The 14,915-nt window shown below is 37.5% G+C and overlaps 1 protein-coding gene across 3 annotated transcripts in view; it reads left to right on the top strand.

Annotated features, from left to right (window-relative positions):
• Window positions 1-14,915, top strand: part of CUL3 (cullin 3) — a 91,228-nt gene that overhangs the window by 11,243 nt on the left and 65,070 nt on the right. Inside the window, exon 2 of one of the 3 annotated variants that reach the window (XM_023642432.2) lies at window positions 9,447-9,644. The exons of 1 other annotated variant lie outside the window; for it this stretch is intronic. In XM_023642432.2, coding sequence (XP_023498200.1) covers window positions 9,447-9,644 — 198 coding nt within the window. Of the gene's footprint in view, window positions 1-9,446; window positions 9,645-13,068; window positions 13,184-14,915 lie in introns of those variants that run through there. One more of the 3 variants, XM_023642433.2, reaches the window with a different exon arrangement.

Raw genomic sequence — 14,915 nt, 5'->3', positions numbered from 1 at the left:
ATTTTAGAAAACCTGGGTTTACTCATTTCAGAGAAAAACCTTAGTGACTTAAGCTAAAGAGAAGAAAGTATTGTCACGTTTGATTTAAATTAATTTTAGAGTGTAGGATAAAAATACGGAACTCAAATTGTACTTAGATATGAAGTATTTTTCTCTCTGTAAGAGTACTACTAGTATTTTGTGATTCTATCCAAAATATATGATTCCTGCTTTCCTATTATTTCTGTTTTCCAGATGAATGTTTAAAGAGCAATTTTATACACAGGACCCTTTAATAGTAGTTTGAGATTTAATAGTATATTGGGAAATACAGCAAACGTTTAAAGTGTTGATCATATAGATGTAATAAGTAATTTTCTTAATAGGGAAGGTCTCTAATTACAACGTTTGAAAAGTTCCAGTCAAGATGAATATTGTATTCTCTGGATAAAATGTGTTTCAGGGTGCCCCAAAACATCTCTTTTTTCACCAGGGAAAACAGCACCCATAGTAGGACAATGACACTGTTCCTGCCTCAGTAAGAGTATTTGTGATTGCATCTTGCTTGTGATCGTCACACTATGAAATGTTACACATAGATCATTTTCATATATTGCTAAAGTCATTCACAGAGATATAACTGAAATAATATTGTTAATACTCCGAAGTCATTGTGAATTTCATGGACTTTTGTAGGCTAATCTGAAGTTGACCCTGTGTCTTTGAAAAAAATTATTCCAAATTTTCAAGTTGATTTTTGAACAGCCTGCTCCTATTGAGGACAGAAATGCAGATTATAATTGAACCCTTTTTTGATGATTTGCCTTTCTTATTATAAATGTTATTGTTCTATAATTTAATGATATTGGAGAGCAGTTGAATGTGGATCAGACCTAGTTTGTGATTTCACAGAATTGTCCCAGGGTATTGTGCTTTTCTGATAATCTTTTTCTCTCCTTCCTTGACATCAGTTACTGCTTTTGGCAGCACAATTTCACCCTCATCTAGTCTCCGCTATACCAAAGAGAAACTAGTTAACCAAACAGTAGTAGTCTTTACATTCAAGTGTAAGTCATAGAGGAAGGCTATATATCTCTTCTGCGTAGTAAAGAAAGGAACAGATTTATTGAGCAAGTGCTGTGTGCCAGATGCTATCACAAACTTTCTTAATTGCCACACAGTACACCTTCTCCTCCCATTTCTCCTGCTACAAGCGGATGAGGAAAGTGAAGTTAGATACCTGTCCAAAGTCTGAGTGTGTCCCACTGGTCTGTTTTCCTCAAAGCTTGGATCTTTGGGTATATTTTTGATGGATGAGGTTGCTTAAAGATTAACTGATGGATAAATGGGATTATTGCAGATGCCATAGGTCATTGCATAGTCGTCATTCATCAAATAAGATTTATTAAGTATAGCTGGACTGCATTCAAATCATATTTTTGAATGTCATCTAGGCATCATGCCGTGTATTATAAAGGATAAAATAAAAGAAGAGAGACTTTATATACTCTGAAGTGCTTACAGTCTGGGAGGGGGCTTCCTTACGTAATTTATGGGTTAGTTGTGTGCCATTCCTCAGATATTTGTACCAAAGCAACTTTTTTGAGACTGAAGCTCAAAATTAAGATGAAGCATTTTTCCTTGTTTATTTTTTTCTAGCTGCGTCATTCTGAATTGCCTGGAATTTCAAGTTCTCACCCTTTTCCCCCACCCACCCTGTTCTAAATTTCTTGTAGAAAATTATTCACAGGGGACTAAAGGCTTCTTGTCCTTTGTATGTAAGTGGATGTGAAGAATCCAGTTCTCTTCATTTTAGTTTTAATTGGCTCATGCTGTAGTTCTCTCCAACTCTTAGTAATCACAGAACTTTCAAGATGTGTAAGTATATAATAGGCTGATGTCCTTTCAAAGTCATGGATTTTGAAGGTTGTTTTTATATCATTTGAGGTAATGGAGACGAAAAACCAGAGATGTTTGTGAAAGAAAATAGCGTTATTTTTGCTGTTGATAATTAGGGAATTGTAGTCTGAGTTGGGGAAAGATGGGGGGTGAAGGTCACTTTTACAAATTAAAGTCTTGATTTGGTTTTTAAAAGTCTCACTAACCATAAGCATTTAAGAATACTTAATTGGATCTTTCCTTTTAAAAAAGAGCTTTTGTTTCTTTTCCTGCTAAATGAATTTCCGTTCTTGCTGATCACTTTGTAACTTGAGCTTCTTGGGGAAGGATACTTATGCATCTAATAATTAGCAAACATTGAATGTTTATGTATATATGTAAATATGCATTTTATTTTATCACTGTTGTTTTGCTGAAGTATTGTCCCAAATGCCTTCCCTAAGTGTATTTGCAGTTACTGCATCCTCAGTAAATCAGTTTCATCAACGAGATTAAAATCCTGCTTGAATAACTTAGAATATTACTTTAAAAGAATATTACTGCTCTTTTAAAAAATGTGCGTAAAGTTAAGGTCTTTAAATTTTGTGACTCTGAATGAAGTATAGACTGATGTTTTTATGGTTAACATGCTGATGAGATTATTTAGTCCTTTTAACTTTTATTGACAGTTAATGTTGTGTTCTATATCAAGGATGCGTGAGTGAGAAATTGAAGTTCACTGATAACATAATTCTTTTGCCACTGTTGTTGATTTGTTCACTTGATGCCAAGACCAAAGCACATATATGTAGGACTCTGCACTTGAAGCCCGTTTCCGTTGGCAAATTGTTTTCGCACTCGTTTGATTTAGGGAAAGATTCTAGCTTATGGACCCTCTCCTGAAGGGTCTTTTCTGTCGACTGTTTTCATCTCAGTTAACATTTATCAATAAAATTCATGATTAAGCAGCCTTCTGAGGCATTTAGTTAGGTGAATGGGAAAATCTGAAAATACTACTCCATATATGGAATTTGAAAGTCTCTTGCTTTTGCATTATTGTACTTTATTTCTATTTGGAAAAGACATTTGATTATTTAAAAATTACATTCATTACTGTAGATAGGCACATTAAAATATTTTTTTCCATATTACTGTGCTTAGTGGTTCAAATCTTCATGTTTTCAAAATTGCATTAGTTTAATAGGTAAAATGATACTCATTCACCAAACATTTGTTTATGACTTTCCAAGTGGCACTGAAGAAAAATGCACAATCTCTTAAGTATCTTATAGTCTAGCGGAAGAAAACAACGCACAAATGTAATTACGAAGTAGTATGAGAATGTAGTGATACATATACGCTGAGTATTGTGAAAGAGCTTAGAAGGAGTCCTTAGCTTTGCTTGAGAAGGTTAGGGAAGGATTCCTGGAGGATGTGACACTTGAGCTGTGTTCAGAGGCTATGTGAAAAGTCAGAAGAGGCAGGAGAGGAGAGCATAAAGAAGACATGAGAGGGTAGGGACTGGGCGAGGTGGGACAGTGGGCCGGAATAACCATTGGTTTAATGTTGTCAGGGAATAAATGTAAGATAGGAAGTAGTGAATGGAAGGTGAAGTTAGAGAGGTTGGCACAGACTAGATCTTGAAGAGCGTTATGTTCCCTGTTAAAACACCCCGCACCCTGATCCCCGTTGATGACGAGAGCTGGGTTTTCAACAGGGGCATGATGCTCCTGTGTTTATTGTAATGGTGATTTTTGAGGAAGATAGATTCCAGGAGGTTATTAGAATTCGTGATGGTTGGAAGGCTGTTGGAGTGATCTAGATGAAAGTTTTAGGATAATAGTATTCAGGATGAAAGAATGGGAACATATTTGAGAAATATTTGGGCCTCATGTTAGTAGCACCTGATGATTGGATTGGAAGGGGATGAGGGAGAGGAAAGAAAAAAAGTTAAGGCTCATGCTTCTAGCTTGTATAACTAGGTGGTTTGTATTGCCGCTGCCGAATTAGAGAATACAGGAGGAAGATTTGGGTGGGTTTGGAGAGTGAGTTTACCAGGGATTTTGGACCTAAGTTTGATCTGTGTCTGCAGCCTTTGGTTGGAGATGTCTAGCAGGTAGTAGAATACAGTAGTTTTAGGCTTTGGGGGAACATGTAGGTGGCAATATAGATTTGGGAGCAATTTACATATAAGCCAATAATTCATCTTTGAGATATGGGCTAGACTTCTTGGGAAATTTGATTAAGAGCTAGAGACTAATTATCCAGAAAAGAAGAGGACACACATTTTATTTCCAAGATTGTATGTACAGTTTTAGAAGGCTCTGGAATCCCTTGCCAGTCTAGAGTCTTAACAGATTTTAGAACCCTAGATGTGTGGGTAGTAGTTGTAACCATGATAATGAATGAAAATGCATAGGGCCCCAGTAGAAATGGAAACAGCTAAGGGCAGAGCCCTGGGGATTAAAACGATTTAAATGGCATTGGAAGAATAGGAGAGGTGAAGTAGGGGAATACCATTTCTGAAAGAAGGCCACACTATTACTGACTAGCATTTGCATAGTTGTACTCTTAAGTGCTTTTGTTTTAGCTCTTATCTATTTATTTGCTAAGCTTGAAAAGCTGTATTTCTTTCTGACATTTGATGCCCATAGATGAGAATTCACAAGATTCTATCACTGGGTGCTTTTGTTAGTTGACATGTGAGGGATTATGCTGTGCCCACTGACATTCTCATTTAATTTCGTGATGGGCCTTTGAGATAGATACTGTTATTAAACCCACTTTACAAGTAAGGACATAAAGGCGTCTCCATGGCTTGTGAATTTAGCAAAGCTGTGACACAAATCCAGTTCTGTTGAACACAAAACCTATGTTCTCTACTAATATACCATCCTCTGTTTACCAAGATAACCAGTGACTCACACTGTGCTATCACTTTACTGTATGAGCATGGTGGAATGTGAGGTGAGTCCAGTGATTTGGACATATGTGAGTTCTAACCCCAGCTCTGTGATTTGGGTAAATCATTTAATCTCTGGGTCTATTTTCTTCTCGTTGTTTGAAAATTTTTATATTCAAGAAGTCACTAGAAGAAACCTTGTTGTCCTGTGGCTTCGTCTTTGCTCTGTCTATAAAGCATGATACTGAGGAAAATACCACGTACGATCTTAGATTATAAAACAACTCGATTTGTGTATGTGAGAAGCGATCCTTTTATAATGTGAGAGTGTTTGTACAATATTTGAAGCCTCTTGGTGCATATCTTTAAAATTCTTTAGTTCCTAATAGAAAATTCAGTAATTTGCGCTGGGTAGAGACCTTTTTGTATGTTTTCTAGCTTTCATAGGATCTTATGTTACAGAGCCTGAAAAGATCATTTGAAGTTTTGCTAAATTATTAGCAGTATAGTTATCTCTAGAGTCCATACTAACTTTGTTCTTTCTTTTTCTTTATTTTTTTTGAGGAAGATTAGCCCTGAGCTAACTAGTGCCAATTCTCCTCTTTTTGCTGAGGAAGACTGGCCCTGAGCTAACATCCGTGTCCATCTTCCTCTACTTTATATATGGGACGCCTACCACAGCATGGCTTGCCAAGTGGTGCCATGTCTGCACCCGGGATCCGAACCGGCGAACCCGGGCCTCTGAAGCGGAACATGCTCACTTAACGGCTGCGCTGCCAGGCTGGCCCCTTGTTCTTTCTTTGAAATTGTTCTGAATGTTCTGCTTTACATGTTTGTTATTTAATGTGAAGGGATGGTGTCTTAGCTTTATTATAATCTCTGCATGTGCTGTCACCAGACTAAAACCACATTACACATGCATGGAGTATTTGAGGCCATCATTACCATATGGGCTTGTATCTTGTATTTGTGAAAAGTTGTAAGTAGCCCCATATTATTTATATTTATATGGAAGGCATCCCATGTATCAGGATATCTGATAAAAAAACAGTTTAGATGTAATAGTAAATTCTTTTAAGGCCATTTCAGAAAAATCTCTGATAGACCTGGGATTTGAATATTTGAATAACAGGAAAGAAGTTGTTCTGTTAAAGAGTTCCTTTTTAAACTCTCCAGAAAAGATTAGAATAGTAAGACTCAGTTTGAGTCATCTGCTGGACAGTCCTCTTGAGTGAGAGTTGATTTTATTGCTCGGGTGACTGAAAGAACTATTTGCCTACCTGCTGCTTCCTCTTTCACCTTCACACCCACTGGACTTGGCTTAGAGAGAGTTTTTTTTTTTTTTTAACCACTTTATTGAGGTATGATTGACACAAAAAGCTGTACATATGTAACGTATGCAACTTGATGAGTTTGAAGGTAAATATTCACCTCTGAAACCATCACCACAATCTATGCAATAAATGTATCCATCACCTCCAAAACCTTCTTCCTCCCCTCTTTGGAGAGGGTTCTGTTAGCTCAGTAATTTCTATCCAGTTCAGGTCAGATGTGTGTGTGAAGCTGATGCGTAATTGTTGTGGTGTTTCCCAGGTTGAGAACGCAGAATTTATAGGTTTTCTGTGGCGTGAAAAGAACCCCCTAGTCAGAGATTAGCCGAAAATCAACAAGTCAACAAGTATAAGTGACTGTTATCTGTTAGGTACTATTTTACTGGCCCGCCTTCACAGGGCTGACATTTGTCTGGGAGGAGGGAGGCCAGGAAAAGAAATAAGGAATCTGGGGTTGGAATTTGGGGGTCACTAGTAGGAAGAGGCTGCTATTTTAAATGGAGTGGGCATTAAAGCTTCATTTTAAGGTGACAGTTGAGCAGTTTTGAAGTTGATAAGTAAATGAGCCATGCAGGTATCGGGGGAAGAACATTTCAGACAGATACTGTTAGCAGACCTAACACCTTGAAGTGAACTTGCTTGACTGATCCAAGGAATAGCAAGGAGGCTGGTGCCATTGGAGCAGAGTGAATAAGGAGGAGGAACAGATGAAGCCAGAGAGATGTGATCAGATCGAGTAAGGCTTTCTAGGGTAGTGTAAGGACTTTGACTTTAGCTCCAAGAGAAGTGAGGAGTCACTTGAGGATTGTGAGCAGATGAGTGACATGATTTGATTTATGTTTTCAGAAGATGTAAGTTGTTCATTGTTCTTAGGGCACAGCACACTCTCGTTGGCCCATGCAAGGTCCCTCTGTTACTACTTTTCCCTTTCATTTTTTTCCTCTGCCCTTCAGTGCTGATGCCTGTACCCTGTCGTCTCCCCATCCCCTGTCATGGGCCAGCACTCTAGTATTTTTGATGTAGGTCCTCACAGCCTTGTAAAATGAGTTTTGTGTGCTTGCGTTTTTAAATTACATAAATAACATGGTATTTAAAAAAAAACAAACCAGGAAGAAGTCACTCTGCCTGCTCTATGATAGTGAGTCAAGAGCAGAAAGAGCAGGTAGGAGGCTGTTGCAGTAATTTGAGAGATGGTGGTGGTTTGGACTAGTCTAGGAACACTGGAAGAGGTGAGAAGGAGTTAGATTCTGGGTACGTTTTGAAGGTAGAGACAACAGAATTTCCTCTTGGATTAGAAGTGAGGCGAGGAGTAAAGAGGATTACAAGCTTTTTGGCCTTGGCAACTGGAAGGATGGAGTGAACATTTGCTCAGTTGGAGAAGACTAGGGGAAGCAGATTTAAGGAAAAGATTAGGATTTTTGTTGTAGACTTGATAAATTTGAGATGCCTAATAGGCATTCAAGTAGAAACATTGATTAGGTAGCTGAATATATGACTCTGGTATTCAGGGGAGAGAGCCAAACAGTATACATTAAATTTTGAGGTTAACTTAAAGTCATAGGCAAGATCAACTTCACCTAAAAACTGAGTGTGGCTAGACAGGAGGTTCAGAACCTGAGGCTTAGAGTTGGAGGTTGTGGTGATGAGTAAGAACCCGTAAGCCGATTGACAAATAGGAGCTAGTGGAACAGGAAGAAAAACAAGAGATTGTAGTACTTGGAAGGCAAGTGAGAGATCTGTTTCTCAGAGTGGGAATGATCAGCTCTTTTGCTTGCTGCCAGGTAGGTCAAGTAGGACGAGGACTGAGACTCTGAGCATGAGATTTAGCAGTGCGGAAGCCACTGGTGACCTCGAGAGCAGTTTCAGTGAAATGGTAGAGATGAAAGCTTTATTAGTGTAGATTCAAGATATGATGGGGGAAATGGGACTTGGAGACAGTGAATGTAGACATCTCCTCCTCCTCCGCCCTGTGATTTTGCTGTAAATGGAAAAGAGGGAAATTCAGTGGTGCTGAAAGAGAAATATGTGAGGTTGTGAGGATTTGTTTGCTTTTAAGATGGGAAACTGATGATTTTGAATACAGGTGGAAATTACCTGGCAGAGAGGAAAAAATTTGATGATGCTAGGAAGGGAAATTGCTAGAGGGAGGTCCTTGAGTAGGTGAGTTGGGATGGAATGAGAGCAGTGCTTGTTAAACTTCATTCTGTATACACCTCGGGTTCTTGTTAAAATGGCAGATTATGGTTCTGAGGTCTGGAGTGGGGCCTGAAATTCTGCATTTCTAACAAGTCTCTAGATGCCTTTGTTTCCGGTCCTTGCTCTGTAATTTGAGTGTAAGAACTTGGCACTTTGAGCATAAGAACTAGCAGATTATATTTGTATGCAAATCAGTTGGGTTAGTGGACATGGTCGGAGTTTGTGCAGTGTCTGTCTCTTCAGGTTGTTTCTGTTTTCTTAGTGGAACAGGAAGGAAGTCATTATTGTAGAGTGAGGACAGAGGAGCTGGTGTAAAGTCCTCAAGGAGAGTAGAGTCAGTAGACTAGAAAAGTAGGATTGTGGGGTTGACTCAGGGCTCACTTGTGGTTAGTGGTTGTGAATTTAAACTGCGAGGGATCGAATATGGGTGCATGCGTGTTGTTCTTCATTTACTTTCAGCTACATGGGTGCAGGTGAGGAGTAGGTAGGCAGTTGGGCTTTAGAATGGCAAGTATTTTGGAGGGAGGAACAGAGGGGCAAGTGGTTTATGGGTGTATACAAGGTAGTTACAGATGATGGACCGTGGAATCTAAACTGGGAAAGGAAGGAAATGAGAGAATGCTAGGTTAAACAAAGAAAATGTGGGGGTTTTGTTTGTTTGTTTGTTTTGTTTTTAGTTGCAGGTCTTCTCCCAATCTTTAATTTGCTAAGGAGCTCTGTAAATCTTCAGGAGAGGAAAACAGTGTTCACATCCCCAATTTTTTTTAATCAAGGAACAGTTTCTGTTTCAGTATCTCTCTGAGCTTGTATTCTGTTAAATAAACTTAGGGAAAAGATGTCTTATACTTTGGCTAAAGCAAGTATTAATGTTAACCTCAGGGATTATGATTTTGTTTAAAGTGGACGGTTCTGCTCCAGATCAGAAAGGAGGGAGGTCTTAGAGGATTTAAAAAAAAATTGTTTCTGTCAGTTCTAAAAACTATTTTGAACTATATCCCTTTATTTCTGTTAAAACAGATTGTTAACATTGTTACCAAGTCATGCAGATTTATAATCATAGCCATATAATGTGAAATATTTACTATATGGACAAATACAGACAGATATTCAACCATTGGTGTTTTTTTTGTCTCTTTCTCTCTCTCTCTCGGATATTACAGATGACCATGGATGAAAAATATGTAAACAGCATTTGGGACCTTCTGAAAAATGCAATTCAAGAAATCCAGCGTAAGAATAACAGTGGTCTTAGTTTTGAGGAGCTCTATAGAAATGCATATACAATGGTTTTGCATAAACATGGAGAAAAACTCTACACTGGACTAAGAGAAGTTGTTACCGAACATCTCATAAATAAGGTATCCAACTTTAAAGGACTGTTGCTAACTATGTGCAATCCAGAAAATCCTTTATACTGTATTTTACTTTGACCAGAAGTATTACTTGTCAAGGCTCCAGGAAGCCTGTGGAAATAATAATCAATTAATGGTTGTATTTATTATAAAACCTCACTCAAAAGTGTAGCTAAATCAGAATTTTTGATAATTAAGGGAAGATGAAGTTTGTGATCTATAATAAATATATTCTCTGTAATCATAATTAAGGAAGCAAACTTTCAGTTATTTAGAAATATTTATTAATATGTTAAGGAAAAAATAGTTATCTGTAATTAAAATGCTTAATCAGTCAGCCCATGTTAGCTTTCTCTACTTCCTCTAAGTGTTTAATAAAACTGCATTGTTTAAAAAAATATTGCCTAAGACTTTTCACCAGTTGAAAGTGACTTTATTCATTTTAACTGTTTTATTATGGTAAACATGAATTTTTTTAAAAAGATAAATTAGTAATGGGCTGTTTATAAACATTATAATAAAATGGTTCTTTGGTTCCAAAAAGATGTATTTGTTTTTTTAGAACAAATGTTTTCATAGAGCAGACTCTTCTACTGCAAGTATGTCTTGCTTTTAGATTGTCAGAGAAAATATAAAATAGCACAGATAAATAAAACTTCCTGGAGTTTTTGTGTAGTATTAGGGTATTTGTTTTTTAAATTTTATTTTGAAAAAAATGGAAAAGTTGCATCAGTAGTACAGTGATCTCTTGTATTGTGGATTCATCAGTTAAGATTTTGCCACATTTTTGCCAATCTTTCTATTGATACCTATTATTACTATTATTGACATTATTATTGCTGAGCAATTAGAGAATGTTTTAGATTTATTTACCCTCTAATACTTGGGAATGTTTCTCCTAAGAGCAAGGAAATTCTCTTACTTAACCAAAGAACAACGTAAAAAATGAGGCAGTTTAACATTAATACGGTTGTCTAATACAGTCCACATTCCAGTTCACCAGTGGTCCTCTGTAGCAGTGATGTCCTTTATAGCAGTTTGTTTTCTGATCCAGGATCCAATCCAGGGTCACACACTCAGTTCCTCAGCCTTTCTTTGTCTTTCAGCACACTGACATTTTTGAAGAGCATAGGTCAGTTGTTTTGTAGATTGTCCCTCAGTTTTTGGTTTGTCTGATTGTTTCCTCATGACTAGTTTCAGGTTATGCATTTTTGGCAGGAATAATACATAAGTGATGTTGTGTCCTCAGTGCATCACATCAGGAGGCACATGATGTCAGTTTATCCCATTATTGGTGATGTTAACTTTGATCACTTGGTGTTCGCCAGATTTCTCCACTGTGAAGGTACCTTTTTTTCCCTTTGTAATTCATAAGTGATTTGTTCAGAGAGATTTTGAGACTGTATAAATATCCTGTTCCCCAAGAAACTTTTGTGTGATGGTTTAGCATCCATTGATGATTCTTGCATGAATCATTATTACTATGGTGGTTACAGAATAGTCACTTTCTATTTCTACTATTCCTTCTATAATTCCTTTCTCTAAAATGGAATTATATGAGCACATAGCTAGTAGCTCATAAAACAAGGTGATTGTGTTTTTCATGCAATCAGTAGTTTTTTGTTAAGTGCCTACTGTGCACAACTTTGTAGGAAAATACAGAGGATGTGAAGAGATATGATATATCCCTTCTTAGATTTGTTTTTACTCTGATGTGAGAGATGATACACTCATTCAGATAACAGTGTGAGGCATTATATAATTAAGTGGCAAGTGAGTTGTATAGGCAATAAATGGTTTAGGAATTCAAATGAGGAAGAGATTACCCTAGACTGTACGGTTTCATGGGAAAGGATCAAATTGAACTGAGCCGTGAAAAATTTGAGTTGTAAGTGAACATTGTGCAAGATATTCCAGGATGACAGTTGTCATGTGATTATACAGAGATAAACTGAGTACACTTAGGTGGTAAGTAGAGTTTGATTACGGTATATATAATAATTCATGGGGATTAGTGGATTATAGTGTTGCAAAGATAGTTTGGAGGTTTATTGGAGGTTTTTAAGTGAATGATAATGTGACAGTATTTTAAGATTTACGATGAGAATGATGTAAATGTAGAATTGGAGGGATGTTTGCTAGAAACAGGAGAAGACCTCTAAAAATCTGAGTAAGGTGACAGGCTAGAAGTACGTGGATGATGTCAGAAATTCTGAAGTTAGATTAGATAGAATTTGGTTAGTGGGAGAATTAATGGTGCCACCAGTAGAAATATTGTGAAGTTGTAGTGGAAAACTGATTGGCAATCGGTAGAGATGATGATGAATTTTGTTTTAGATTATATTGGAAATTTTTATAGTTGGAAAGCACCTTAGAAATTATTTTACATGTGAGGAAACTTGAGTGTGAGATTGTAATAAGATGCTCAAGTAGAACTATCATATGTTTAGAAATACACAGATTAGAGCTTGGGCAGGAACTCAAAACTGGAGATCAAAATTTGACATTTGGTAGCATATATTGAGGAATAACTGTTGGAATTCAGAGAACGAAAATCTCAGAGTTAGGGGATGAATCTTCAAAAGCAAACTATGGTAAGTAGGTGCAGGAAATGAAGAAGACTTATTTAAGAAGCTTGGCATCAAAAGAAAGTAGGAGAACAGTAGGGTGGAAGAGATTTCCTTGAATCTATTGAAGGAGCAGAAGACTGAAGCAACTGAGTTCCTGGATATGGAGGGAGTGTGGAATCGAGAACAATGGAGAAGTAAAGGGAGAAGAGGGGCACGTTCTCATTTGCTGGAGTTTTGATAGAGAATGATAGTAATGATCACATCTAACTTTTAATTAGCCTTTACTATGTGCTAGGTCCAGTTCTAGTGCATTTACATGTATTAACTTGGTTAATGGTCACAACCCAACCAGTCAGAAACTGCTAATAGCTCTATTTTACAAGTGAAGAAATTGAGGTGCAGAGAATTGATTTTCCAAATGCATGTAGCTAGTAAGTGGGCCAGCTGGAACAGCATTCAAGCAGTGTGGCTTCAGGCTGAGTCTTTGACTTCACTAGAGCTCTGCCTCTGAGGCATTATAATGGATGGATCAAGATGCAATAAATATGCTGAAATTGAGGGTAAGTGAGGAGCTTCAAGTAAATTGGGTTGGTGTTTTTAAGCTATAGTCCTTTCAATTCTAGGTCCTGGTGTATTTATAATTAAAATGAAGGAGTTGGCAGTAATATCTCTGTGATTCTTTAGTTCTTAAACTATTACGAATCTAACAACTAAGCCATGCATCTTCTGAAAATGAGGTGAAGAGACTTGGAGTAGCCCTTGTGGGGAATATACTAGGAATTGGCAAGTGAGGAAAAAAGCTCAGTGGGAGTTGGCCTGAATGTGTGATTTGTCATTTTTTTTTTTTTTTTTTTTTTCTGAAGCAGTGCTTTGCAGCTTGGGCACAGAAGCAGAAAAAACATCTGTAGTTATGTGCTATGGTCAAGAATTGACTCATCCAAAAAGTGAGGAGAGGAGGGGAGGCCAGAGTGTGAGGTCAGTGTTTAAGTGACTGATTTTTGGACTCTGAAACATGGTTAGGTAGAAATTGAAGTCATGTGAACAATAACTCTGTGCTAACTGTAAGAACTTCAGCATGCTGTAACTTGCTTAAAGTAGTCCTATGTCTAAGGTTAACTGTCATTTCCAAGTATAGGCAGTTCCCTAGACTGTATTCCAGAGAACGTTTTCAAGTTGATTGTGCTAAAGAAGTAAAAAATATATGTGCTAAATTCTTAATTTTATTTCTCTTACACAGGCATTAATGATAATATCACCAGCATGTGAAAATGTTCATTAATCTTTTTTCCACATTCATTTGACCAGCTTAAGCTAGTCAATTTCTGACTGGGAAATGTATCAGTTTCAGCATATCCAAAGATTGATTTCTTTATTTCAATTGAATTAAGTTTTTGAACCTCTGCTTGTATCTGTGCTTCCATTTTTGTGTTTTCCATTTATCTTATTTCAGTTTTACCCTTATTTTATGAAAAAACTTTTAATAACCTTACAAATAGAGTACTGCTGTATGAAGCGAACAGTGTCAAAAGAAGTCTGTTAGGGGCCAGCCTGGTGGCGCAGTGGTTAAGTGTGCACGTTCTGCTTTGGCGGCCTGGGGTCCACCGGTTTGGATCCCGGGTGCGGACATGGCACTGCTCATCAGACCATGCTGTGGCAGGCGTCCCACATATAAGAAAGTAGAGGGAGATGGGCACGAATGTTAGCCGGGGCCAGTCTTCCTCAGCAAAAAGAGGAGGATTGGCAGATGTTGGCTCAGGGTTGAGCGTCCTCAAAAAAAAAAAAAAAAGTTGTTGTTGTTAACTGACAGGCGGAGTCATAGCCCAAAATGTTTGTTCCCTGATGTAAGAAATCTCGATTTGTTCTACCAAATGGGACTTAGGAATGTTACTGACACTGCAAAAGTGGAGTTTGCATGAAAATCTATATTGCCTGTCTTTACATTGTGTCTTCTGACTGGAAGGTGAGAGCATGGTTTATGGTTCTGTGGTGTCAACGTAACTCTTTTCAGCCTCACAGAATATGCCTCTTGTTTTGGTTCTGAGAGCATTACTACATGATCTATTCATCAATTTTGTGTTCACTGTGCTTTTAGCAGTTAGCTGAACTGCCTAACTAGTAATATGTTTTCTTAAAGTGAAGTTATTTTCTACTGCTGTGAACCTTTTAGTGATAGGATATAGAGGGCCAGGACCTATCTTTTCCTGTTGAAGAATTCAAAGGAAATACAGTTTTTACATGGCGCGTCAGGGTTGGCTCATTATAGTTTGTGGTACCCTGCTTTCAAGAGAACAGTAGTGAATATTTTGAGGAACAGTTTGGTAAAGCAGAGCGGTACAGACTACCGGAGGGTACATGAAGGGAGGACGCTTCTTTGGAATGGAAGTAGCTGATTATTCGCTTTGGAAATAAGTTCACAAAATTGAAGTGGGTGTAGAAAAGCTAAGTGCTATTTCTCTTACTTGGTAGTATATTCTTCCTGTCTCTAGAAGAATGTTTCCTTTGAGGAAACTGAGACCCAAAGGAGGTTAGTGAATTTCTCAAGACCACAAAGCAAAGCTTAGAGTGTGATGTGGCCTTTGTGCCTCTCCATGAGAAAAATCTTTTGTTTTAGTAAATGTGAAAACATTTCAGAATTCACAGGGGTTGTTTTTTCTTTAACTTTTTTTCCTAAATAACTTTAAGTGCATGGTTATACTGGAGGAAAAAA

This window comes from Equus caballus, chromosome 6 (assembly GCF_041296265.1).
Source record: "Equus caballus isolate H_3958 breed thoroughbred chromosome 6, TB-T2T, whole genome shotgun sequence".
NCBI classification, from domain to species: Eukaryota; Metazoa; Chordata; class Mammalia; order Perissodactyla; family Equidae; genus Equus; species Equus caballus.
This window is presented reverse-complemented; position numbering and strand designations above follow the sequence as displayed.